The sequence below is a fragment of the Ambystoma mexicanum genome, chromosome 10, assembly GCF_040938575.1.
Source record: "Ambystoma mexicanum isolate Mex_15411 chromosome 10, UKY_AmexF1_1, whole genome shotgun sequence".
Taxonomy (NCBI): domain Eukaryota; kingdom Metazoa; phylum Chordata; class Amphibia; order Caudata; family Ambystomatidae; genus Ambystoma; species Ambystoma mexicanum.
The window spans coordinates 1,606,290,187-1,606,317,857 of NC_090932.1; the positions used below are offsets into that span (position 1 = coordinate 1,606,290,187).

Consider the following 27,671-nt stretch of genomic DNA (forward strand, 5'->3'; position numbering starts at 1 on the left):
TTGTCTCAGCAACCCACATAACCCTGTTGGAATTGTTGGCAGTGTTCAAGGCCCTAAAAGCTTTTCAGACACAATGTCCAGGGAAGACAGTACTGGTCCTCACGGACAGCACCACGTCCGTGTATTGCCTGAATAAACAGAGGTGCACACACTTCAGGCCTATCCAAACTGTCCCAGAATATTTGGAAGTGGGCTGTCAAACACTGAATGTTCCTCCTGTCTCAACACATTCTAGGGGAAATCAATCTTCTGGCAGACGTGCTCAGCAGAGACTTCCCCCTACCCACAGAGTACAAATGGCAATTGCACAAAGACATTGTCTCAAACGTCTTTGTGGAATGGGGCTTCCCAGAAAATGACTTGTTTGCAAGTCTGGAGAATGCACAATGCCCAGATTACGCCGCCAGGTACCCGCAGAACAGCTCCAAGGGGAACGGTCTGTGGATAACATGGTCAGGGAAATTTGTCTATGCTTTTCCCCCAACTCCCCTACTCAACAAGATGGTGCACAAGATGCACCAGGAACCAGTCACAATGATTCTATGATTCTGGTGGCCCCCATGTGGGCCTGCCAACCCTGGTTCTCCCATCTGATGGCGATGTCAATCTCTCCTCCGATGAAACTACCTTGCCCATACAACATGCTCTCACAAGACAAGGGGGAGACACTTCATCCTTGCCCGCAAACTCTCAATTTAGCGGCCTGGGTCATGAGGTCTTAAGTTCGGCCACCTCCAACTTCCTCAGAGATGTCTGGACATTCTTAAAGAGGAAAGAAAGCCTAACACCAGACGTTGCTACTCCAATAAGTGGAAGCGCTTTGTTATATGGTGCCATTCTAAGAGCATTAATCCCTTTGACTGCTCTCCTACCCACGTTGTGTTATACCTGACTCACCTAGTGGACTCCGGTCTGGTTTTTATTTCACTAAAAGGTCCACCTGGCTGCACTTTTAGCATACACTACGTCCCAAAAGGAGTCATGGTGGAAGAGCCCAGTGATCAAAGCATTTCTGGAATGGGTCAAAAGACTTCACCCCCTTATTTCAAACCCAGCCTCTGGGTGGGACCTAAATGTAGTAATAACTAGGCTAATGGGATCTCCCTTTGAACCTATGCATAAGGCTAGCCTTAAGGCACTCCATTACAAGAATGTCTTCCTAGTGGCTGTTACTTCAATTACTTCAATTAGAAGAGTTAGAAGAGTCAGTGAACTACAGACCCATTTGTCACAATTCACAAAGATAAGGTGGTTTGGGCATTCGCACCTAGGTTTGCGCTTAAATTCATTTCAAAGTTCCATGTGAAACAATCAATAGAACTGCCCACCTTCTTCCAGAACCCCACTAACCTGGCAGAATAAAGCCTACACACAGTTGGTGTGCGTAGTGCGGTCATATATTATCTGGAAAAAACAAGACCACTAAGAAAGACAAATATGTTTTTCGTTTCAGTGGCAGCTGGTAGAGGAGAAGACACTGTCTCCAAGTCAGCCATCTCAAAGTGGATTGTAAACTGCTTCACACTCTTGCCAAGACAGATCTGCCCATCAAGCCTAGAGCACACTCTACTCGGGGCACTGGGGCTGCCATACCATTATTTGCAAATGTTCCTCTCAAATCCATTTGCAAAGCAGCAACCTGGAGTTCTGTACACACCTTTACAAAACACTACTGCTTAGATACCCACTCTAGGTCTGATTCTCATGTGGGACAAGCGGTACTAAGACATCTCTTTACTACTGTTCCTTCTCACACCCCACCACCACCAACTCTGGGTACTGCTCGCTAGTCTATGCACAGCATGTGACTCTAAGCATATTCACAAGCATCAGAAGACATGCATTACTTACCTTAAAGCATTTCTGATGATTGCATCTGCTTAGATCCACATGCGCCCACCCTTCCTCTCCGCTCAGAGTAGAAGGAACACAGATATCTTACTACTTCTCTCTGTACTCACTCACGTTAGTCATAAGGCTGCCTCACGGCAGAAAGAAACATAACCTCGACGCGTGAAGGATCTTGGGTACAGTAAACGTCACTTTAGGGATAGTGTTACAAGCACACCCATGATGACGCCCCCTTTCGATCCTCAAAAGACAAGACGCAATACTCTGCGATTACCACTAGATGTCGGACTAAATGCAGAGCATATGAATCTAAGCAGATACAATCATCAGAAATGCTATTATGGTAAGTAATGCATGTCATATATTCATCATACGCGGCGCACAGTGGCTTCAGAGATCCGCATTCAATGGCTTGCAGTTCCATGTTCTAGCCTGCACAGGTGGGAGAGTGGGGGAAGATAATTACACTTTATAGTTTAGGAGAATGTCTCCATACATTGCCCATATAATATTATTAATCTCGCTTTTCTCCAGCTTTCGACATGTAAAATATCCCATTTAAATTCTGCCCAATGAGTAACAAAATGTTTCTTGGAAATACACACACAGTCTCGTATTTATTGTTTTTCGAGAGACAACCGGGAAGATAAATGCTGGTTGTGTAAGCGTTTCAAGCCTAATACACTAAAGGATCGATGGTCGAAAAGCTGGGCAGCTTTCGCGATGCAAGCTGAGGCATCACAGACTACCCGCCAGAATGGAGGAATCTGATCCAGAACAGGACAGACCCTGGCTTTGAGTCAAAAGCCGAAGAGTTTTCAGATCGGGAAACAAAACATTTCCTTTAGCCAGTCCCCAGCTCTGAACGGCAGGCGTCATGCGCTGCTATGGAAGATTCCTCTGTCAACAAGGCTAAAAGCTCTAAACCTGTACACAGGAATGTTCCGGCGCATTCCACGGGGATACCGAGAAAATCAGAGCACGTCACATGTACCAAACACATTTTGCCCTCAAGACCGTTTTCGACATCTTCATGGTAAGTTTTGAAATCCTCAGTGCCTACCAGGTCAGTCGTGCAAAGGAACTCTAAGTGTCTCACACTTGATGAATGTTCAAAAGGCTATGTCTAGGCTGACTGTATCTGCCCCAAAGGATAGTACAAATATAAAGAAAACAACATCTCGGGCGCCGGAAAAGCCCTTTTCGACGTATGTCACAAAACATAAACCCACGCACCTAGAAGATAGTTCCTCCATATTAGATATGCTTAAAAAGAAAAAAACACATACAAGAACAGGGGCGGGTGGTAGAAGAAGAGGTCAACATGAAAAAAGTGGCCTCCTTCGTAGAGTTTTTAGAGATTAACCCAGCAGGGAGAAAATCCGAAACTCATGATCTGCGGGCGATATGAATGGCCCGTGCCAGTGACGGAGGAGGTGCCGCTGAGCGACCTGCCAGAGACTGACGGTGCTCTCTGTTCCTGCACCCCGTGGCTGATCTGAGTTGTAGCCGGAAGAGGGAGATCCAGGTAGCACTCGGTGTTCTTGCGGCTGCTCTCTCCTCGGTACCTGCTGGGGGGCTTCCTCATCTGTGCGGTGGGTCCACGGCCTCTACCTCGCCGCCGAAAGATGGCCACCTAATCTGAGCTCCGTAGCTCGTAACATCCTGCTTTAATAAATCCTGCGGAATGGTGCAGCTGTTGCGGGATCCGTGCTGGAAGATGCAGGATTATAGCTCTCCGGAACGAAACACTACATGTTCTAGGTGAAATCAGACCCCCGTTCCAGAGAAGAACAGTCCGCACTTCTGGGAACCCGGACCAACGGCCTGGGCACTGCGCGCCAAAACTATCCCTGTGGCGGCGACTTCATACTAGACTGGATGAGGAGCACAGCTTATCCCACTGCTAGATACGCATGGACGACAATATCCCGCTCTAACCTGATTGCCTGTCGAGCTCTGAGCGGAACTGCCTGAGACTGCGGGGGGCTCTGGGCAAGACTGCTGGGCTCCGCTACTAAGACCCATCAACATCTGGGACGCCGTTGAGCCCCGGATCGGATTACCCCAGGGGAGCTGACTGTCCGTCCCCTACTCCTTGTCGAGCATCGGTGTCTGGAGACAATATAACAGAAGTCCACCTCGGGTGGCAGCGGGTGTCCAGAGCGACTGGGCGCAGCGGTTGCGCTTGGGTCGGCCCGCTCCCCGACGGCGGGTGTGTTGCTCGGCGGGAGGGCGAGCATCAGACATACCCGCTCTCAATCTCCCGCTTCCATCCGGAAGAACGCATGCTGTTGCTGGAGCCCCGGTGTTCGACTATGCCAAGGTAGGGAGAGACTTCGGCTCCACCGCATCTTTGCACATTAATCCCCTGAACTGTTTGGGTGAGAGGCCGTGTGTGAGCAGACTAAAACCAACGTTCACACTATCCTTTTGGCCTATAGGTGAACACGTAACAGACAATCCGTTTTTCAGTACACTCAAGCTTCTCACAGGGAAATATCCCCACTGCTCACGACCGAACGTAGTTCACCGGCAGCCTTTTCCCCCAGGCCCATCCACCTGATCCTTGGGGTGAGGCCTGGGGGGGGGGGACAATACACGACACCCCCACGAGGCTGAATACATGGGAAACAACAGTCTGTTCGGCTTGAGGCTGGCGGGTGCGACTCGATTGCCCGGGTTGCTGCTCAAGACCGCCCGCCCTTCTTCCTGCCCCTGGGCCCCACGAGCTGCAGGCACAACGCTACTTGGAGACACCAGTCAAATTGGTACTATCCGTGTCTCCTTCGGCTCCCTTGAACGCTTCCTCCTTTATACATACTGCCGTCTTTCTGAACTCCCCACCACTATTCTAGGTCCAGCAATAGTCCTAAAACAGGCCTATGGGACCAGCGATTGATGCCCAGGGGCTGATCGCCTAGCAGAGAAGAGGGATCAGTAAACGCCAAGTGGTGACCGAGTTGCCACACAAGGGAATTTACTCCAGATCTAATCCCAGTCCAGCCGACCATTGTGACGCCAGGGGGCACCCGAACAGACTAACAACACCAGGCAATAAAAATCCCATAATACCCAACCACAGAGAATACCACTGGGAAAGTCAATCGGACTGAACCACCCTCAGCAGAAACCCACGAGAACAAGTGTCAGGAGGCCCACACGGAGTCTCAAAGGTGAGAGAACCTGATGCCCGGGAACAAGGGGAAAACCACCCAACTGAGAACCAAAACATCGGCAAAAAAATCAGTCGTCTGCTAGAAAGCTGCTGAAACACAACACAACAGAGTGCTCCCCAGGACCCCCCAAATCAGGGAGAACCAACAACGCCACGCCCCAGGAAGACATGGCCATAAATAAGGAAGAGCTACTTGACTGTCTCAGGGGCATGGAAACCAGGATAACAAACATGCTCCAGACCCAACTAGAAACGATGAAAGAAGAGCTGAAGACCTCCATGAAAGAGGTTCGACAAGAAATAGACAAACTGGGAGGCAGAGTAGACGCAATCGAAAATGGTCTCTCACATATGGCAGAGGAGGCAAAGCAATGCAATGGCCTACTAGACCAAGTTGCCAGGGCCACAAATAATCTTGAGATCCAAACCGAAGATTTGGAAAATAGCTCACGAAGATCCAACATCCGTGTCAAGGGCCTCCTAGAAACGATCCAGGATAAAGACCTACGGGACACCATGCAGCACTGCTTCAGCAGCATCCTGAACGACGAACCCCCCCCCCCCAGAGAGATTCGAATTTGACAGGATTCACCAAGTAGGCCCCAAAAGGAACGAGCCAGGAGCGAGACCTAGCCATGGCCTCCTATAGTCTGAAGGAAGACATCTTGAAAGCTGCACGTACCCACAAAGAACTAACAATCAATGGAGGGCGGATCTAACTGTACCAAGACCTAGCGTTAGTCACCCTACATAAGAGGAAGCTTATGCAACCGTTCACAAAAGCACTACAAGCCAAACAAATCGCATATAGATGGGCATTCCCCTTTGGACTAGCATTCTCCTGGAAAGAGAAACAAAGGAGGATCAGTACATGCAAGGAAGGCCTCTCATTACTACAAATTGAGGGAGAACAAAGCCAAACCGAAACTAGCCCACAAAATAGCGCACCCAGCAGCCAAAACAACCAATGGGAATGGTCATCCAAAAGGAAAAGGACTAACCGAGAAAAGAAACTGGCAGACCCCTTCAAATATCACGAGTGAGACACCCCGACACTAAATAAAGAAGCGACTGGAAGAGAACCTGAGGAAACACCTGACCACAGGAGGTGGGCCACTTCAAAATAGCCCAAAACAAGGCACACTAAAAGGCAGAAGCAACAAACCTATCCCATACAATAATGGCAGATACACTGATCGTCTCATTAAATGTACAAGGACTGAACTCCCCTGGAAAATGCAGAGTTATTCTCAATAGGCTCGAGAAGATGCCTGCAAAGGTAGCGATCCTGCAAGAAACTCACCTCTTGAAAGAAGATGAAAAAAGGATGCGCACCAAGACATTTCCATAACAATACTTCGCCTCCAGCAGCTCGAAATCAAAAGGGGTCACAATACTGCTGGCTAAAGAATTGAACTTCCAAAAACAACAAATGATTAGCGATACTGAAGAGAGATACCTGGGAATCAAGGGAACAATTAAGGGGAATACACAATCCTGGCGATATACGCACCTAACGACAGACGAGATCGATACATCACAGACCTCCTACTGAAATTAGGGAGCTGGTGCGAAGGGCAGACAATCCTAGGAGGGGATTTCCACTGCGTAATGGACCCTAGCCTCGACAAAACCCTGCCCCCTACGGCAGCCAACCAGAGAAACAGACAGGCGTTGGGAAAGTTCCTCAGGGAGCTAGAAGTAATCGAGACCTGGAGCTTCTTCCAAGGAGACATGAGAGAATACACTTGCTATTCTGCAGTACACAGAGGGTACTCCAGGATAGACATGATCCTGGTCTCACCATCTCTAATCCCCCAAGTGACGAAGGTGGATATCGGGGCACAATACATTAGACCATGCCCCAGTACCAGTCAGCCTGGAAATAGACGGAGAGAAAAAAGCAAAAAACGCCCGCCATGGAGACTCATCGACCTGATGCTGCACGACTTGGCGCTCAGAGCACACCTGGAAGAAACTACAAACGCTTACTTTAGAGAGAACGACAACTGCGAGGTTGACTGGAAAATAGTCTGGGATGCGGGGAAGGCAGTAATCGGAGGAGAATTCATGGTCCAGGCAGCGGTATACTGTAGGGAGTGAGCTATACTAACCCGGAAGATGGAACTATCTCTAAAAGATGCAGAGAAAAACCACAAGTCCAGACAAACGCAGAAATCGTGGCGAGAGCTAAAGAAAGTCTGTGCTCAACTGGAAGGTCACACCACTGATACGGTAGCACAGATGTTTCTCAACACTAAGCAATCCTATTATGTCCACGGAGGAAAGGCAAATAAATTCTTAGCGGCCAAATTAAACAAACAGAAAACCCAGAATTATATAGTTGCCCTTAGAAATGAAAAAGGGGATGTGTTTCAAAAAAGAGGAAGAACAATGGAGATAATGGCCCGATTCCACAAAGGGAGCAAACCTAAATGCGACGGACCAAAAATCCTATCTACTGGCTACTTATCTACCCCAAATCTCGGACAAGGACACAGAAATCTTGGGGAGACAATTCACAGCCCAAGAAATCAATGAAGCTATCTCTTTGTTGCCAAGGAACAAGGTCCCGGGCCCAGACGGCTTCGGAAATGCGTACTACAAAACATTTTGAACGCAACTACTGGGCTCCCTCACCCGACTCATCAACACAGACACCAGATCGATCGCCCCAGATATGGCAAGATCCTCAACAATCCTGACGCTGAAACCAAACAAAGATCCTACCGAATGCTCAAGTTACCGCCCGATAGCACTCCTAAACATGGACGCAAAACTATATGCAAAGATATTAGCGAATAGGCTATCGCAGGTCCTCCCAGACATCATTCACAAGGATCAAGCAGGGCTCGTCAGGGGAAGACACACCCAAGATAATGTCAGAAGAGCCATAGATGTAATCCAATGGGGGTGACGTACAAATCAGCAATTCGCGATAGCGGCCCTAGACGCTACACGTGCTTTCGACAGCCTGGACTGGGAATACTTGCATATTGCCCTGGAGAAATTGGGGTGCGGGACACAATTCAGCAAGATGATCCTGGCAAATGTTCAATGCCCTTCTACATCATTCCGGATAAACGGCCACAACTCAAAACAAGTGGAGATACGGAGAGGTACGCGCCAGGGCTGCCCCCTATACCCACTAATATTTGCAATGGCTATGGAACCACGAGCAGCGCGATACAGGGAAGATCCTGATATAAAAGTAGTGCAAATAAAGGAGACCCCTCGGAAAATAGCATTATGTGCTGATGATGTGATGCTCTAGATGGGAGACACTACGAATACATCACCGCGAGCCGTAGCAACACTGGAAGAATTTGCCACCATATCCGGGTTTACAATCCACTACAATAAATCAAAAGCACTGAACATAATGGAGGACACAAATACAATAAACAGCATGAAGCAGAGATTCCCCGTGAAATGGGAGAAAAACACCCTAGAATACTTGGGAGTTCACCTGGCAAGGAAATTCAAGGACCTATACAGGATAAACATCCCCCCTCTTTGGAAACCATTCAAAGCGACCTGCTGAGATGGGATAACCAGGAACTATTGTGGTTTGCCATAATAGCAGCGGTAAAGATGACCCTTCTCCCCCGCCTGCTATACGTGACCAGTTCAATACCCGCTCAGATCCTGCCACAGTTAATCAGAGAACTTCAAAACACAGTATATAGCTTCATATGGGTGAAAAAGAGACCCAGAATACAGAGACGCATACTGACCCGTCCCCCACTCTTGGGAGGCCTGGGGGTCCCATATCTGGGCAGATACATCATGGCAGCCCACTTGGCTCCCATACTCCAGTGGGCTAAACCAGCCGACACCAAAGAATGGAGAGGCATAGAACAAGCATCTACACAGATCCTAATAACCGCGCTCCTGGCACTGAACCCCAATGCCTGCGAAGCAGAAGGAAAATTACTTGGAGCCACTTAAACAGCCCTGTGAAACTGGGACAGAGCCATGCAAATGAAAAAGATCAAACGAGGGTTGGGCCCACTATGCCCAATAGCACATAACATCGACTTCACCCCAGGCCTGAAGAAGTAGTTTTGGGAGGGATGGAAGGGTGCAGACACCCTGACACTGCAGGACATGTACCAAAACGGTAACCCAATCCCTTTCTTAGAATGCAAAAAGAAATTCGATCTGGGGGAAAACTAAAGCTTCAGATACATGCAAGTGCGACATTGGATCTCCCACCCGTCAGTGAAAAGGGCGGGAACAAGAGCCCCAACAGGCTTGGCACTAACAATGCAAGAGGGGGATATCAAGAATCTACAGACTGCTCGATGGGACACAACCAACGGAAAACCTAATATATAAAGAGAAATGGGAAAAACATGTAGGAGTGTGGAGGGAGAGGGAGTCTATTCCACATGTGGTGGTCATGCCCCAAGGCAATCTCCTATTGGAAGGAGATACTGTGCCACATCAAAGACATTACTGGCAGAGACTTACCACTCTCACCTAAGGTGATCCTGTTGGGAGGCAGAGGGTTTATATGCAGCATCGGGACACATGGCTACCCTTTTAACTCACTTACTATAAGCAGCACGAATGACATTGGCACAACGATGGAAAACGCTAGAGGACCCGACGACACCATGGTGATGGGTGAAAATATGGGGAGTAATGGCAATGGAGAAGGTAACTGCCATAAGAACAGACACATACCAGAGATACTTGTCCATATGGTCCCCTTTTAGAGACTTTATCGGAAACAGGGAAGCACATTTCTATAAACCACAGACCCTCAGAAATATATCGATCACCTAACAACCCAGAACAGGGAGAGGGAGAGGGAGAGGGGAGAGGAGGAGGGGGAGAGTGAGAGGGAGAGACGGAGAGAGACGGAGGGAGACAGACGAGAAAACCAGAGGGAGGCAGCAAAGGACATAAGAACCCAGCAGAGATGGCCATGGGGGGACGGAGAGGGGGGTAGGAAGACCTAGGGGGCAAAACAAAACAAAAGAAAAGGGGGAAACCCCCAGAGATACAGGACAATACACAATATAGCAACAGGAGGAAATAGGACTATGTTGTAAGAATTGTTATGTTGCACTTACTAGGTTTGGAATACGGTATCTCCGAAGGGAAAATAAATCTGTTTAAAAAAGGAATAATGGAAAAGAAAGGGGGGGGGGAATTAATTGTTTAATTGTTATACTCAAGAACGTACGTAAGAAAGAAATGAACTCTGACTATAACAAAAATGCTTGGGATACTACACTGGTTTTCTTAAGCATGCCTGTAACCTATGCTCTTGAGAAGAAAATAGAAAATAAAGTTTATTTAAAAAAAGAGATTAACCAGCAAAAGACAAACATACCTTCCAAGAAGAGAAAGTGTCCCTTTAAAAAAATTTAAGGCCAGAACCCACTGTCCCTTACACAGAACCAGCGGACATAGAAATGTATAATAATGAACAGAAAGAATTTGTGGAAGACAATACAGGCACCAACCTCGAAGACCTTCCTGTGCCTTCACCAGACATTGATGACTCATTTCCTGTGCACCTATAGATGGCAATATCCTGTACAATGATCTACTTAAAAAAGCAGGTAATTATTTTTAGATTGATACTCAGGAGTCCGAGAAGTTAACCGATTTTGTGGATGATGTCCTCTATGAGAAAAAACAGGTTAGCCAATACATACCATTACATAAATCCGTAAAGAGACAGCTTGACCCCTTTCTAACGACTCCATTGTTACCAAAGCTTGTTAACCATGAGTTTAGAAGTCTCAAACCAGCCCCTACACACCCTCAATTTATCAAGGCACATTTAAAACCAGACTCACTATTTGCGACTCCAACACATAAAAGGACAGCTACTCCTTTGGCAACATCAGAAGCCCCTCCTGACAAAGAAAGCAAATGATCTTTGCCTTTTAACACAAAGGTGGCAACCTCTTCAGCATATCAGATGCACATTGACAATAATACAGCCCTTATGGCTAGTTTCAATAGAGCTCAATGGACCATATAGAAGAACCTACTAACAATGTCCATGAACACCTGAGAACTGAAATGCCCAAGGCGTTATCTGAATGGAATCAAACTGCTAACGTGGTTCTTAAACACTCGGGACATAGCCGATACTGCTGGTAGGATAATTGCTGAGGGAACCTTAATAGAAAGACATACTTGGCTCCAGCTACAATGCTACATATGCCTAAAGAAACCAATGTACTATTTAGTAAAGCAGTTGATGAGGCCCTAGAGAAAAAAAGAACCATGAAACACTGAAGACTTTGAACACAGATTACAAACCGACCTTTTCATAAAAGAGGCGCGCCAATGGTATTTTCGTGGCCAAAGCTATTCAAGGTCTGCAGCGCAGACAACTTACACCTCGGGTATGGGCTCCTCTTCATGGTTCCGTAACCAAGGGCAATTATCTACCACAAAATCCTAGTTTCCGAGCCAATTTTGAAGTGTATGAGGCAGAGTAGAGGCCAAACCGCAAGAGGATCACTTGCACCTGCAAAACAATGACTTTGTTTCAGGTCCCCTCCCGTATCACCCCAATATGGGGTTGCATAACATAATTTGCCCACGTATGGGAGGGATCACGTTGGACAAGTGGGTGTTGTCAACAATGAAGAATGGGTGTTGCGTGGAGTTTCACAAACAACGACACGATCTGCCAAGACCCAGAAGAATACTGTTGGAGCATCTACGGATTCTACAAGACGAAGTAGAAACACTACTTCAAAAGGGAGCTATAGAACTAGTTCCACCAACTGAGGTAAACTGGGGTATTTATTCTGTGATCCCTTATTATACAGCCGGTCAGCAGATGAGTCAGGAAAGCCATGTGCCTACTTGGCATGATGGCATCGTCATCGTGCCACATGCAAGGTTACACATGTGTCCGGTGCAAGAATGGTTAGCGAAACAATGGTTGCAGGCAGAAGGCAATTGGGACAATCTTATGGACGTTTCTCAAGCACTGGTGTTGGCGCTACAGTGGTGGACAAAAGAGAATGTCTTACAGGGGAAACTTTTTGTCAACGCGCCAACACTCCTCACAACAGACTCATCACTCTCAGGTTGGTGAGCCCACTGTCTCCACCAAACTGCACTGGGAATGTGGACACACACACTTTCCAAATAACATATCAGAGTTCTGGAATTGCTAGCTGTTTACAAGGTGCTACAAGCTTTCCAACATCAGGTAATGTGGAAGAATGTGCTGATTATAACAGACAACACAATGGCCATGTTTTACATCAAGAGATAGGGCAAGATTCACTCCCTCCCTAAATCTGTCCACACTGGCACATCTGGAATTGGGGTCTGCAAAGAGGAATACATCTGCAATCCCAACATGGTCCAGGGCAACACAACTGCTTAGCAGACCTACTAAGCAGAAACACAAATCAGCCCGCAGAACACAAATGGGAGTTACATTCAGACATTTTAAACAACATTTTTACACACTGGGGGAAACCATACAAAGATCTTTTTGCCACAAAACAAAATGCAAAATGCCTAGGTTGTGCCTCCCAGGTTCCTGCAGAAGGAATCCAAGGGTAATGCTCTGTGGATCAGTTGGTCAGGGATATTTGCATACGCTTTTCCTCCAACCCCACTGTTGAACTGAGTAATCCACAAAATGCAACAGGGTCTCTTAACAATGATTCTAATAGCTCCAATATGGGCACGTCAAATGTGGTATTCCAACCTCCTCAAATTATCCATTTGCCCACCAATGAAGTGAAAATGTCCTTAACATTTCATGGAACCAGGATTAATCCTACATCCTCAGGCAACCATCCTGTCGAATGCATGGAAATGTAAAGGAAGCCCGTAAGCCTAACACTAGGCACTGCTACTTTAACAAATGCAAAGGATTTGTAGTGTGGTGTAAAAAGTGGTCAAATGTAAACCCATTTGACTGCTCACCATCACATATAGTGCACTAGCTATTACACATATTAGGGTCTCGTTTTTAGTTCATTAAAAGTCCAAATAGATGCACTATCACCATATACAACAGCACAGGTGATTTCACAGTGGAGAGTTCCAGTTGTCAAAGCATTCATGGAAGGAGTAAAACGGCTTTCCCCTCCAATTGCAAAACTACCCCCAGGTTAGGATTTAAATACTGGCCTAAGCAAACACATGGGCTCATTTTTTGAACCAATACATAAAGCCAGCCTCAAAGATCTCACTTGCAAGGTCGCTTTCCTTATAGCCATTCTATCTATTCGGAGATTAAGTGAGCTTCAGAAGTTGTCTGTGACAGAACCTTTCGTCACTATACATAAAAACAAGGTGGTCTTAAGAATGTTCTCGCTCCTCGCACCTGAATACATGTCTAAGTTCCATGCCAACCATGCCATTGAACTGCCAGCTTTCTTTCCAAATCCACAGAACTCTGGAGAAAAAAGCACTCCACACACTGGATGTTCAAAAGGGCAGTCATGTACAAGACCAAACCACTCCAAAAAACAGGCCAGTTCTTTGTATCTTTAGCAGCAAAGAGGGGATTCTGTCTCAAATGCTACCATTGCTAAATGGAATGTAAGATGCATACATCAGTGTTACACATTGTCAAGCAAAATGCTGCTGTTTACACCTAAAGCACACTCAACACGTGGTGCAGGGCCTACATTAGCATTCATTGCAAATGTGCAACTGGAGGCTATCTGCAGGGGAGACCCATGGACTACAGTGCACACTTTCACAAAGCAATACTGTGACACACAAGCCAGAAATGACTCGCAGGTGGGACAGGCAATGCTAAAACATTTGTCTGTTACTTCGATCAAACCCACCACCTTTTTATGGTACTGCTTGCTAGTCTATGCAAAGCATACGATTCTAAGCAGATCCCTTAAGCCTCTCAAGAAAAACATCACATACCAGCAATCGTCTTTCTGATGCTTGTATCTGCTTAGATTCACATGCGTTCACCCATTCTCCCCTTGTTGGGAGTAGATGGCACCATAGAGAACAGACTTCATGTGCCGGGTTTTCAGCACAATTTTTCACATTCAGATTTCACTATGCACTCCATGCAACCTCAAGTCGGAGAAGTAACCATCTGAGGACCTAGTCACGTAAGCGATCATGGGTACTGTTCACATCACAGTACGGATGGTATTAAAGAAATGCCCTGTTGATGTCCCTTTTCTAAGTCGAAAATCAATCATGTAATACTTTGCACCAACCAATAGATGTCGGCCCATGCAAAGCATGTGAATCTAAGAAGATACAAACATCAGAAAGTCGATTACAGGCATGTCCTGTTTGGCATATATGTTCCCAATAAAAAAGATGCACAAAATGTATGTCAACCTCCGTTACATATAAATACATCATAAAATAATGACCTCAGCATGAATGGATGTCCACCTTTATGCGGAAACTCCAGATTTGTACTCGTATTGATGGGCACTTTATTATTATTTTTATTATGGTATTAACTGAGTGTGGACCTGGCTTTGGGGAAGCAACAGAATGCTTTACAAGTCATAGGGGAAAGTACACAATGAGCAAAGCAGATTGCAGGGGATCCATTGGGGCGTTGCCAACTTTGGAGGAAGGCGCGGGAAAGGAGCAAGGGGAGTTGAACGCGCGTGTGAACCTTGGAGTGACTTAATTGTTCCCCAGTGATGAGTGCTCCAGATAACATTCTGTAACAAATCATCAAGCATTCCATGAATATCATTCTTTGGTCTAGCAAAATGGTCTATTATGCATACTTGCTACCCATTATGCCATGCCATGCCGTGTCATTCTTTTTCTCTATGGCTAGCCAGTCTGAAATGTTTTTCTTGTGTCTTTCTGCAGGTGATATCGATCAGAAACCTTACGTTTCCGGTGAGGCCGATGGTGCCACATTTGAACTGGCGGGCTCTGAGGACTACCTGCTCTTGGCTTGCGATGGCTTCTTCGATGCAGTGCGGCCCTGCGAGGTGGCTGGCCTGGTTCTGGAGCACTTAAAAGGCAGCAACGGGGACTGCTGCGGCACTGCAGAGAAACTAGTGGCTGCAGCTAAGCAGGGCGGCTCCAGTGACAATATCACCGTCATGGTGGTGTTTTTAAGGGACCCCAGCAGCATCCTGGCTGATGGCCTGAGGCCCAGACCTGTCTCTGAGGCGGAGGAGAACTCTGGAAACGGAATGTTTCATTTCTTCACTTCGGAAACCAAGAATGGGATGAATGATTGCTCCAATGGACATTAATTCCGAGATGAGGCGAAGGCAGGCTTGTTCAAGAGAAGCCGAAATGCACAGTGTGGCACAGCAAGCAAGCAAGGAGGGAAGGAAGCAAGGAAGGAAGGAAGGTCTTGCATCGTGCGCTCTTTCAGCTACACAGCGGGTCCTCAATCAGTGGTGATTCAGTCGCACAGGCTGCTGCTGTTCTCTGCATATGGTTTCTCGGCCGGAGTGGGGGTACCCTATAAGCTATGGGAAATACAATCGTACCTCTGGTCCATAACCAGTGCCTGAAGCGCAGCTGCATTATTGTATGACTGATCATGTTACATTTACACCCCACAGTGTTTGAAATGTCAGTATTCTCAAAAACTGGTGTCAAAAGGAGCAATCCATCACCCATCCGCTCAAGTGCCAAAGAAGAGCGATATTGAGACATGCATGCCAATGGAGCGCTTTTCATTCTATGGTTTGTGATTGGGTGCGGAGCGCTGGGAGAGTTTATCAACAGAAGCTGGCACAGGAGACGAGTTCATCAGTTTGTAAAAATACCGCAGAGGTTTTGAATTGTTCAGTGTCACACAAAATGTCACGGAGGCCAATTTTAAGAGGAATCGAGTTTGGTTTCGTGCCTTGTCTGGTTTCTGTGGTACAGACAGAAGGACTGACTATCTGGAAGTATTCTGTAGGTGTAGTGCAAGGGTGTCTTTGTTTATTACACACTTCGCCAAAAAAATATCTGCACTTGGTGGCAACTTGCCCTCTGATTTTTCTGTTGGTTTTGTGCATGCATGTCTACTTAGTCCCAGTGATTTACCACAAAATCATCTTGGACAATAAGAAATCTTAAGTTTCTTTAGAGAACGCCCCAAATTGGGGGCATTCTTTCTATATAATGCGTACTTGTAAACGTAGATCTCCTTCATGACTGTGTTCATTGATTTCAGAAACACTGAATCTCGCCGCCTGTGTGCAGGATCTTGGAACAGTTAACAATAGAACAAAAACTGTATTTTTTTTAAGCCCATCTGGCTATTTTGTTTTTATTTCTGCCAATTTTTCCTTCAAAAAGCAAAGCAGTGATTTATTTTTTAAACTAATTTCACGTTGCACACTGTGAAGTCCATAGAACTGAAAAAACAAGCAGATGGCCAAGCGTTTAAAACACGCAAAAGTGATGCTGCCACTTGAAGGCAGCCGGCTGCTGCTGGCTCCCAGAATGCATTGTACTGCCAGTCGGAGTCCATTTGTTCTGGTGTCGAAGTATACTGTTTCCTCATGATGGTCTCCTGTAAGGAGAGGTGGGCAAGTTGTTTATATACTGGAGTCAGCCTCTCCTAGTCTTCCGATTGGCTGAGCGGAATACATTCCTTTTTATTCGATACTCTTCATCGTTACTGGCTGGCTCGATGTTCGTTACATGCTCCATCACATAAGGCTAGCTTTGAGGTAGGCTAGCTCTAGCGAATTATCTTAGTTAGTTTATGAAGTTAAAGTTCATTAGTGGGAGCGCTAGTCTCTGGTTCATCATTGACTTGGAGGTGATAACGAGGGGTTGAGGAGATACATTGGGACTCAATAGGGAAAACGGTCGGTCAGAAGGGACTTTTGCCCTCACAACCAGCAATAGCTGCTTTGACACTAGTATAGTGAGCACTTGCTCTCCCTCAAAGTCGCGCATTTGCAATTAGTTTATCCGTCCTGCAAGTGGATTTTTTGCCCAGTGTGATTGTCCCCATAATTTATTTGAAGTTGTTTTTTATTTTCTAATGTATTTTTGTTTTACCTAAACAAAAACAAAGGAAGGGCTCTTTTACAATTCAACCCCCTCTGCTGGTGCGGGCGGGCTAGGAGTAAAAAAGACTGATGAATTGGCCTGGTTTATTTCAAAATCAGAAACCACCTCTGAGAAGGATGAGTATGTCCTCATCACTCCTTTCTGCTTGCGAGAACCTAAACTTGGCGGTCACTATTCCCTTGTAGCCAAAGTTGTCGTTAATAATAAAGTTGATTTCCAGTACATAGGCTTTCAATTATATGTATGCACGGACTCTGTAGGCGAGCCCAATACTTGAACTACATATATGGATTATATAACGCAAACATAGCTGATAAGTAACCAAATGCTGCCATACTAATATTACTGGAGGGCAAGGTTTACTCATTCCCTATAAGAAATCTCTGATAATTGGAAAACAGTCCTTGTTTTTTCCTGCTAGATGTAATAGGCAAATTATGTTTTATTGTGGAAAATAGAAGACCCGATTTAGCCAGGAGACCGAAAGGTTGTACTGTATCGTCTTTGCAAGATGTGTGGTCTGCACCTCTCCCTCAGGCACCACAGGTAGTTTCTTCTGTTTCAATGCATCTGATAGAAGGCCAGCTGATTTCTTTCAATACGGTCATGAACTCTGGGAGAGTCAAGGATCCAAATGTCTGTACTGTAGATACTCTGGAGCGATACAGTAGAGTTGGAATGCTGCAATAGTACACACTGGTGCATCTTTCGGCTGGTCTATCATATGGAGTACCACCAGTGGCGTGGCCAAGTTAAGGGGACTAGGATGAGCTGTGCTTTAGATTCGTCAAGGTAAAGTTTCAGGATTTTGGGTTTTCCAATGTAACAAGCAGGTCTAGCTACGGTGTGGCCCATTTTCAGATTCAGCTTGCCCAACAATGATGTTTAAAACCCACTGAAGCATCCAACTCAAATGCCAATTCTGTGTATTCTTGGACTGATCTGCTTAGGACATCTGGCAAGTTTTGAGGAGAAATTGGCAAAACCTAAAAACATTGTAGCCAAATAAGCAACCATTAGGTTGTTTACAGTGTTCTAAAAAGTAAGAGAGTTCTCTATTATGTGTTCCAAGATTTTGCACACAATCTTAAATGTTTTTTATTTCAAGGAAGATAACTGCGAGGGAGCACTAGGCTTGCATGTGAGTAACTTTTCCATCCACTAGACCGACTGCACAATGGTGCCTTTAGGCGGCAGAAAAAGCAGTATCTAGGCTCGAACTGCTCGTTAGAGTAATGCCAAATGCAAAAGGTTTATGATTGTTAAAACACATGCAAGGCAGTACTTCAGGCTCCTGACCTGCCAAATAATTAAATTGGTTACCGCTTAACTTTGGGGTTACCATATATCCTAGAAAGAAACCTAACATCCTAACCCTGAATTGGTAATGAAGAAGACCATGCAACTAAGACCTTGTGGTCTTCTGTCAGTGCAGGACCTTGTTCATAATACAGCAGATTTGTGTCACCACTTTTCATAAAAAGCAAGGATTAATGCTGGGCAAATGATTGCGGCAGATCTTGCCACCAGTGCAAACAGGCAAACGGAGCACTGGCTTGTAGAGCCCACTGCGGCCTTAGTCAACCTACTGACTGGTGCAGTCACTATTGCTGACTGTTGGTGGTTTGTTGCAGGAGGAAGTCACTGCCTTGGAGAAAGTAAGGTCTTGAGAAATTAAACAAGCCTACACTTGGGTAACTTGGGGGGGTAAATGTTGCATGCGACCTGTACCTTCTCTCGCTGTTTCTCACTTCCAACGTGGGCCATGTTGTTACTGAATTCATACTTCCACCATTGTGTTTGCCGCTTGCATCCATTACCCATCTTGTCAAGAAAACCCTCCCTGTAGCTCTAAACGAGTCTGCCTGCTGCTTGTGCTTAATTTCTCGAACTGTAAGCTTTGTGTGTGGGTAGTGCTGTACTTCACCCCAACCTGTCATTTCTACAGTGCTGAATGCACTGTAAGCTTTTTGTCTAGTAGCAGTGTTTTTTTTATTTTTTTTAATTTGGACTGTGCTGAATGCACTCTATGCTGTTGTGTAGTAGCAGTGTCCTTGTGTTCACTGTTGAGAGCACTGTAAGCGCCTTGGTTGTTTCCAGGCTCGTTCCTTTGTACAGTGCTGAGTGCACTTACACTTCGGTAAAACACATTCTGTACTGTGGTGTGTGTACTGTTGTGGTGCCCTTGTTCACTTGTACTGTGCTAAATGCACTCTGTACAGTAGCGGTACACATGTAATGCTGTAATCTGTCCCTTGTTACGTGCTGTATGTCGCGCAATATCTCTGTATTTGCCACTGCTGTCTTGCCTGTTCCGTGTAGAGGGCACCGTAATGTAGTCAGGCAAAGGCCGTTGACTATCCTTAAGGCACAAACTGTTTACTCTTCTTAACCAACATCATATACGTCATAAATGCACATGCTTTGAGCAATTTCCTTTCATCTGGCATGCAATAGCAACGACTTTCAATGTGTATCCTGCCCCCCCTCTTTTCAGGTCTTTCTGTCATGACCAATAAGGGGGGACGCTGCAGGCTTCCCCTGCACAGGCTATCTTCAGATTCTGACTGCATGTATTGGAGGTTTAAAACCTTTAATTTTCATCAAAGCTATTTGGTTTTGTGTATCCAACCGATTTGGCAATTTGCGTTTTCTTTGGACATGTGTGGATATGGACATTGACAATGACTTGGGAAGCCATACTGGTTTAGAATATCATTTAAAATGTATGTTCTGCTTCATAAACTACTCCCGTTGTATTTTAGGTTTCTCTTTCCTTGCTTGCGTTGCTGTTTATCGTCTAAACGCGCTTATGTTACAAGTCGACCGAGAACTTTTTTTTAAAAAAGTATGTCTTTTAACACATTTAATGTTCATTTTTAATATTGTCAACAGAATAAGGTTGTGACTACAAACTGAAGCAGGCTCTGAGAACCAATTCCCTGTCTTCAGTCACTTCACAATACTTTAAGTTTAAAGTACATAGTTTTAGAAAACTACAAAGTATGTCTGCCAGTAAAAAAGATAAACAGCAGATGTCTCCTTTACAAATGAAAGGGTAACTTGAAGTTGGCTTGAGCGAAGTCTTTCCTTTCTTGATCGTTGGTTTTCCTGATGGAATTTGAATATGCTATTCTATTCACCATTGAAAAGGATTCCCTCCTTTACCGGGCTGTACAGGAGCGAACGAGGGCACAGTGTTCCCTTTTTCTAAATTTGCTACATTATCCGTGAATTGAAAGGGACCAGCTAGTAAAAGAAACCATTTTATTTCCCTTTACTCACATCCTATATCCTGTAAGATGTATAACGGGCGCCTGCTGTTTACATGACCTTGTGCTGCTGTATTGGATTGATCCCATTTCAGCACACTAGACGTGTCGCTGCATTTTACTGCACCCTACACCTGCCGCAGTAAAATACCCTTTAGCAAAAATGCAGTGGTCTGATCGGGGTTGGGGCAGGGTGGATGCCGCTCTAGCCACACCTGCAAGGTCAACCTTAGAGGTTCCAGGATTTCCCTTTGATGATGTTGGGAGTATTGAGACGTGTTTGAATGCCCTTGCAGTCTTAGATGCCTTAGCCTTGAGGTGCTCTCATTGTCGAGGTGCTTGTGGCGCGAGGTGCCACTGCTGTCGTGGGTAGTAGTGGGCGGAAAGTGTCAATGTGCTCTTTAATTTAGTGAACAAGTCTTACCAGACCATTCATCTGAGGCCAAAGATTCCCCATTTTGCAAATACTGAAAGCAACAGCTTGATGCTGCCACGGGTCAGAACACACCTTCCTTCATTGCATAGCCCCCCGCCCCCACTTGACCAGCTTTTTCTTTGCTGTTTTCTCTGGGAAGGCAAGCATGGCAAACATGTCGGTCAGCTTAAGGGGGAGTGGGGGAATTAGTGGGGAGGGCGGGGGGCTGCTGCGGGGGGCTGCCGCTGCACAGAATTACATTTGCCTTTGGTAGTTCCAAAATGCCCAACAATATACGTAGAACATGGCTATGTTAAAAAAAATTCTAAAATGCGTTTGTGTAGGGGAGGGAACATTTTGGCTGCGGGGGGGTGGGGGGGTGGTGCTAGTATGGAGGGTGGAGGGGGGCAAAGAAGAGATTCTCAGAGACTTTCAACATGCCCAACCGGGGCCATCGCACTGTACAACACACTGATTTATATCAAAGAAGTATTTAAATATTTTATTAATATAACTATTATGCAATATTTTATCTATTTACATATGGTTTTTAAACAATCTGCAGTATTATTTCTTTTTTAACAGCATTATAGGAAAAATAGCTGTATGTTTAAATATGTATTGTTACATTTTTGTATGCGTTGCCTTAATGTGCCTTATGCGGCTCGTGGTGTAATGGACCTAGTTTACTTTGTCTGTTAATCTGGCTGCAGCTTTGCAACAAAAAATTATGTATTTCAGAAACGCAGATAACCAATGTTTCCGTTCTGTACTCGTATCAGGTTGATGGTGTATAAAGGTCGTTTCATTAAAATACGATTACTCTGCTGAATGTATTCAGGCCTTGCTTGTTTTTTGTCCTGGGGGGTGATTGCATATGTACCTGTGCCACCTTCTGGTCATGTGCAGTTCTCTATGTTGTCATGTCATTTCTTTAGAAGAAAGCTGCTTGCGTAACCCACATTAATATCTTTTAATTGGCTTCAGTTCAATAATGTGTTGGATACATAGGGTCTCATGATATGCTGGGACCTACTATGCACCTAAAATGTTTTTTTATGTGTGCACACTATAACAATGAAACCGATGCGGCAGGCACATTTGGGTGTTAACGACCCGGTCCCAGAGTTGTGGCCAGAGCACAGCGAGGCCTTGATGATGGGCTCGGTGCTGTTACCGGCCATTTTATTGTTATTAGCAACCTGTGTTTTCAATCCGAATCCGGGTTGCTGACGGTGACAGCAATGTATTTCGTTTGAATTAACTAGACGCGCTCACCGCCAGACTGTGCCATTTGCAGCTGTGGTACACTTTTTCTTTGGTGCCCGGGACAATTTTATGCCCCTGACCTACCTTGCTCACTGCACCCTGTTAAAACAAAATACTTATCCAAGATGATCGCCGAGCCCCTCTTCCATGGCCATGGCAGCCCAGGAGGCTGGAGCGACGGTGGCAGTCGTGCCACCTCCAAAGGAATCGGCTAAGTGGGAAGATAAGGGACCGCAGGGAAGGGGAAGATTGGGGGACGATGGCAGGGCGGGTGTGAGCATCATTCAGGTTGCACAGAACGCAGTCTTGGATCGTGAGATTCATTCCGCGAACCGAGCAACCTGATTGGCTGACTCCCCCGCCCGGGTGCTAATACACGTTAAGGGCGCCTCTGTACTTTCACCTTCACGTCGCATGATGTCCATTTTGAGCTTGCAGTCCTTTGATGGAGTCACAGCGGTGTTGTCACCTGGACCCAGAGAGTTAGAGGCACTCACCCAGGATGTTAGCGTTACTGCTCTCTTTGCTGTCCTTTGACTTGCAACAGCATTTAACAATAGCTGTGGGTATTGGATATGCTTTGCATGTTTTTGGCCGTATAGAGAGTGATTTGGTGTGAAAAGGTTGGACTTGATAGCCAGCCAGGCATGGGCACTTGGCATACCATCATTCTGATATGCTCATTTTCCAGGTGTGGAAAAACAGGCTTGATTGTGCATCTTCAGAAAGGCTGCCAGTGCCCTATAGTGCATGCATCCTATTGGGAGGATTCAGAAAGCACCATCAAACCAGGTAGGCTTCTAATGTTTGCTTGCATGTTTCCACTGTCCTGGTATAGAGCTCTGTAACCTGTCAATTGAGTAATTCTCCCCTTTAAAACAGGGCACCATCTCTAATATGTCTCAGCTCTGATCTCAAAGGCAGAGCCAGTCAGTAGTGTTGGATGTGTGAGGAGTCTGAAATGATGATTACATCTACTGAGTGCTTAATCATGCTTTGCTAAGGGTTAGCAAGCAGGGTTTGGTCGAAGCCTGCTTGGGCATCCTGTGCAATTGCTTTATGATTGCAGCTTTGCCATTCATTGCATCTCTATTGTGAGCATGGGGACAAAAAGATAGTACGATTGCAAAAGGGCATCGGATCAGAAATGACTGCATCAAATACAACACGATTACAGTGCAATTACAAAGGTGCATGCAATGACAGTATGTTACTTGGATAGGTCTGTTACATGGTTTCCTAAACATTGTTTTCCACAGCCCCACCACCCTACCCCCAAATTGGGGATCATGAGAAAACCATGATTGGAACGTGAATATAAAAACACCTTCACATAGCTGGATGGGCGTCATGTCGCATGCCTTTGCTTCATTGAAAATCTTGGTGGTGGGGGAGGGAGAAGCAAAATGAAGTGCCCGATTTCCCTTCACCAATCACTTTGACATGTTTACCCATCGCTCGGAGCTAAAGTGCATGTATTGTACCTAATAAGGCCTTGCTTAGGTTTCTATGTGACATATGTTTCTAATACCTTTAACAGCAGAATAACAAAACATACAAACCATAAATAATCCGAGAAAAATCAAAATCATCCCTTTATGTATGGCACCAGAACAAATCTTTAACCAAAAATGAAAGGAGACCAATTAAGGAGAAATCAAACCTAGTTCATAAAACATAAATATGATTTTATTTTCACTATGCATACAGAATCTGTAAAGAGTGCAGGAGAAGAGAAGACTGGGCATTATGAAGGTCATGTCAGACTTTCCTTCCCAATCCCTCTGGAGCCCTGTGCATACGTAGTAAACCCATACCCTCACTAGCAGTGCTCTAGATAAGATCTTGAGGTGGGAGTATTTTACTCCCTATTTTTAAACTTTGAGAGTAAATGTTATTTTTGAGAGTAAAAAGGACTTTTCTCCTTTGCAAGAGTAAAAGTACATGACACCCAGGCGACGTGTTTAAAAACTGTATGGCAATCATTACTATGCGGCAGCTTTCTGCACTGTGACAGACTACACCTTTCATTATTTTTCTAAGGTCTGGCCATTTGATCTCTCCTGTATATATTTAAATGTTGAAAACGCAAAATCCTAGCCAATTACATAGTAAAGCAAACATGAATTGTATTGTGTGTTTTGAGGTTCGACCGCAGAATTGTCTTTTGATGTTTAATTTCTTTTGATATTTAATGAAAGTCCTAATTTCCTGGAGCTATTACTACCTAATGGTATGCCAATGCCATGATATAACAGTGCAGAGAGGCAAGGACTCCATGCGAAATTCTAGAACTATTCTCACGGTCAAATTGTTATTTATATAGCTATTTTGGCAAAGCGTTGTACATAGAACATATTTATCACAATTGTCACCAAACCAAAGTCTGTACTCCTTAATCGACCTCAAAATTATGAAAGGCTGAGTTGGCCTTGCTGGGGTTCGACCCTGCAACCTACAGATCACCACAGATTGCAGCAACGAGTGCTCAACCGGCTGAGCTATATTATTGGCTAACATCCTTCAGCGGTTGGTCAACTGAGGTATAATTATCACTGTGTGGACGAACTATGTATGAAGCGCTACATAAAGTCAAATGCCCATCTGGATTATCACAGGGACAAGTTTCGCTGAGTTTCTATTTCAATTACAAATGTGACTTTCATTTGTTTGTTTTTGAACAGCGCGTGCACTTCCTAGAGAGTCCGGTTTTGGATGTTTTAATTGTAGCCTTGACGATTTGAGAGGCTAGAAAACCTGTGATTGGTGTAATGACAATCCCTCACCCTGAACAAAGACTCTGCTGCCTCTGACCATTTATAGTAATGTACCCCATTGACTGCAAGGTTGAATGGAAGTAAACTAGACCCTGCATAGTCATCATCAGGAGACAGAATGCAAGGAAAATAAATATGCACTGTGTTCTGTTTGCTCCATGAGCATCAACACAGCAGAGGCTTATCAATGGCCTACGATTATATCCATGTAGATACAAATCGAAAGAAATGTTCTGGTTTGTGTCAAGTAACCTGGCCTTTGCACTGACCTCTGTTCTAAACTTGTGTGTAAATGTACACAGGAAAATAATAAAGCTGCCGTATTTACAGGATTTTCATGGGTAAAAAGGCCTAGTACACACCTTACCTGGAGGCCTGCTCACTAGCACGGTCATGGTTTGCATCAGTGAGGACCAAAGAGACCAATCGGGCAGCAAGAACAGCAAGAAGAACTAATCAGAAATATGCACAAAGGTTCCCTTCTCTCCACCCTTCTATCAGCACCCAGTGTAAACAAAGGGGATTGTGTTAGCCAGGTGCATTACCAGAGGTATGGTATGTGACGAGGCTTTCATACTGCACCAAATCACTATGGTAGTGGTCTCAGGGCCTCTGACGTATCTGGAAGTTGGTGTATTGTGCCCCCGCCTAAGAGGAACCAGGCCTTCGTCTGTGGAACAAAAGGAGCATGGAGAAGGTAAGAGCATGGGAAAGATGATGAAGATACCACAGTCTTAGGATGGAAGAATGTTCTGGGGTAGCTCTGGGTGCATATAGATCCATTAATTGTACCATATATAAAGACTGAGAGAGGAAGGTATTTTCTGATGTGTAAGGATTCAAACTGTTAAGTAAAATTAGGCATTTTAAAAGAGCAATAGGTTGTTCAAAAAATGTAGTGATTGGTGTGGTATGTGCTGCAGCCACCAATTAGAATTGTGGGGGGTTTTGATACATGCATACCTTTTTAAATAATTTCTGAAATAGTAATTCAGGGACTGCAAAGCCTGGAGGGCAGGTGTGGCCTGGTCAAGAATAAAGTGCATGAAAGGTGAATGTACTTGAAGAACAAGACGGTGGAACTGGCTGAAATGGATCAGATGAGGCATATAAGGATGTGTTGCAACCCCTCCATTGTTCCTGCCCCAAGAACGCTGCTCATGCTCGGGCAGCAAAAGGTCAATATCGGACCCAATTTCTATGTTATCTTGTCCATCCGAAGTGATTATGGAGGGTGCGGAATGTGCCTGTGATTTTATTGTATCGGACTACAGAGACTACTTTTAAACAGCCTCAAAATATATATTTTTTAATAAGTACCACCAAATCGATAGTACAAAATAATATGGACAAATGCTAATCTTAAGGGCTGTTCTTCATATGCAGTGAGGGCGCTCTCAAATTTTTAGCAGCCTAAAACATACAGTGATATAAACGTGTTGAATATATGTAAAAGCTACCAGCCTGAAGGGTGCATGCATACAAGATTTTTCCATGCAGACAATTTGAATTCACTAGGTGATTTTGATACTGCTGGTGTACATAGAAAACACTAATATTGGGACATAGTGGATGAAAAAAATCACAGCTATCCGCCTGAAGAACATTAATAAATTTCACAGCACATGGGCAGGGTTAACTCGTTATTCCCCACCCCATGACCCGCTGGTTCAAATAACCCTAAAAGACGAGGGTGATCCAAAACTACAAGCCCCATGGACAACTCCCAGAATATAAGAACTCAAACTGTCCCATAGGTCGGACTAAAATACTGAGAACAGTGCATGTAATCTCCATGCATTATGGCAGTGACATTCGATATACCATTAAACAATGAAAGTGCCCTGCCCCCGAGATGTAGGTCCTGCAATGTACAACTGTACCCAAATATGCTCGACCTGTCTGCAAATTAAAATGTTTCATAAAATGTTTTGTTGAGAAAAGAAAACACTCATATATACACCTAAGACTCTTTCAAAACCACACGTTCGGTATACAGCACACTTCCAAACATGGTTGTTCGGTATTCTAGACTCTTCAGTAAAAGTCTTTGTTTGCAATATCTTTTCATGTTCATCTGTTGGATCTATAGGACACGTCTCCACTGACCTGCTCGATATAAAAGATTCCTTCATACTCTGTATTCTTCGGGACACATGTCTTTGACATATAAGTTAACTGTATAATATATATTAAAACAATCCCTAAAATAATAATTCCATATGAAGGATGCACTCAACCACCTGCTGAATACAGAAGCTACTTCTGCCTACATGCAACTTGAGTGGGTTTCTACAAGTTATTTCCAAATATGCCATATGGGAATATAGACACTTTGCTATGTACAGGTGGAATATGAGACATTGCAATTATAGGTGCATGGGAGTACAAGTTCTTCTCAATGGGATGCACAGTTTACCCGTCAGAATTCGAAGACCGATCACTACCACTTGCCAACAGTAGCATGTGTTAAGCTTTCTACGATAAAGGGTTCTGTGTCGTTGCCATAACATACATCAAGGATTTCCTTGTCCTGAATATTAGTGTGGTGTTGCTATCCCAGTGTAATAGTGTAGTCGACTGCTATAGACACTCATGCCGAACTCCTGCTGCACTGCAGGGATCACCACTGTGCCAGTGTCTTAGAGTCCCACTGACAAACAAGTTGTGCAGTAGCTCCTGGAGCGTTCCAAGTGCCAGATGCCATCACCAACGAATGATCTCGGACCCGAATAACCAGACAGACTCAAAGAATATCACAAAATACTACTTTATTATAGCTCAAATTAAGTAGGGAAAACTGGTGAACAGATTGCAGCTCACACACTCTCAATTACATTTAAATTATACAACAGCTTTATACCTCGATGTACGTCAGCTATGACGTCACCCTACGTGGCAAACAGTAAAAACCTATCCCA

The 27,671-nt window shown here is 44.9% G+C and overlaps 1 protein-coding gene across 1 annotated transcript in view; it reads left to right on the forward strand.

Moving 5' to 3' along the window:
- Positions 1 to 21,540, forward strand: part of PPM1F (protein phosphatase, Mg2+/Mn2+ dependent 1F) — a 413,152-nt gene extending 391,612 nt beyond the window's left edge. The window contains exon 8 of the mRNA XM_069619983.1: positions 14,852 to 21,540. Within this exon, the coding sequence (XP_069476084.1) occupies positions 14,852 to 15,246 (395 nt within the window). The 3' untranslated portion in view covers positions 15,247 to 21,540. The remainder of the gene's footprint in view (positions 1 to 14,851) is intronic.
- The last annotated feature ends 6,131 nt before the right edge of the window (positions 21,541 to 27,671 follow it).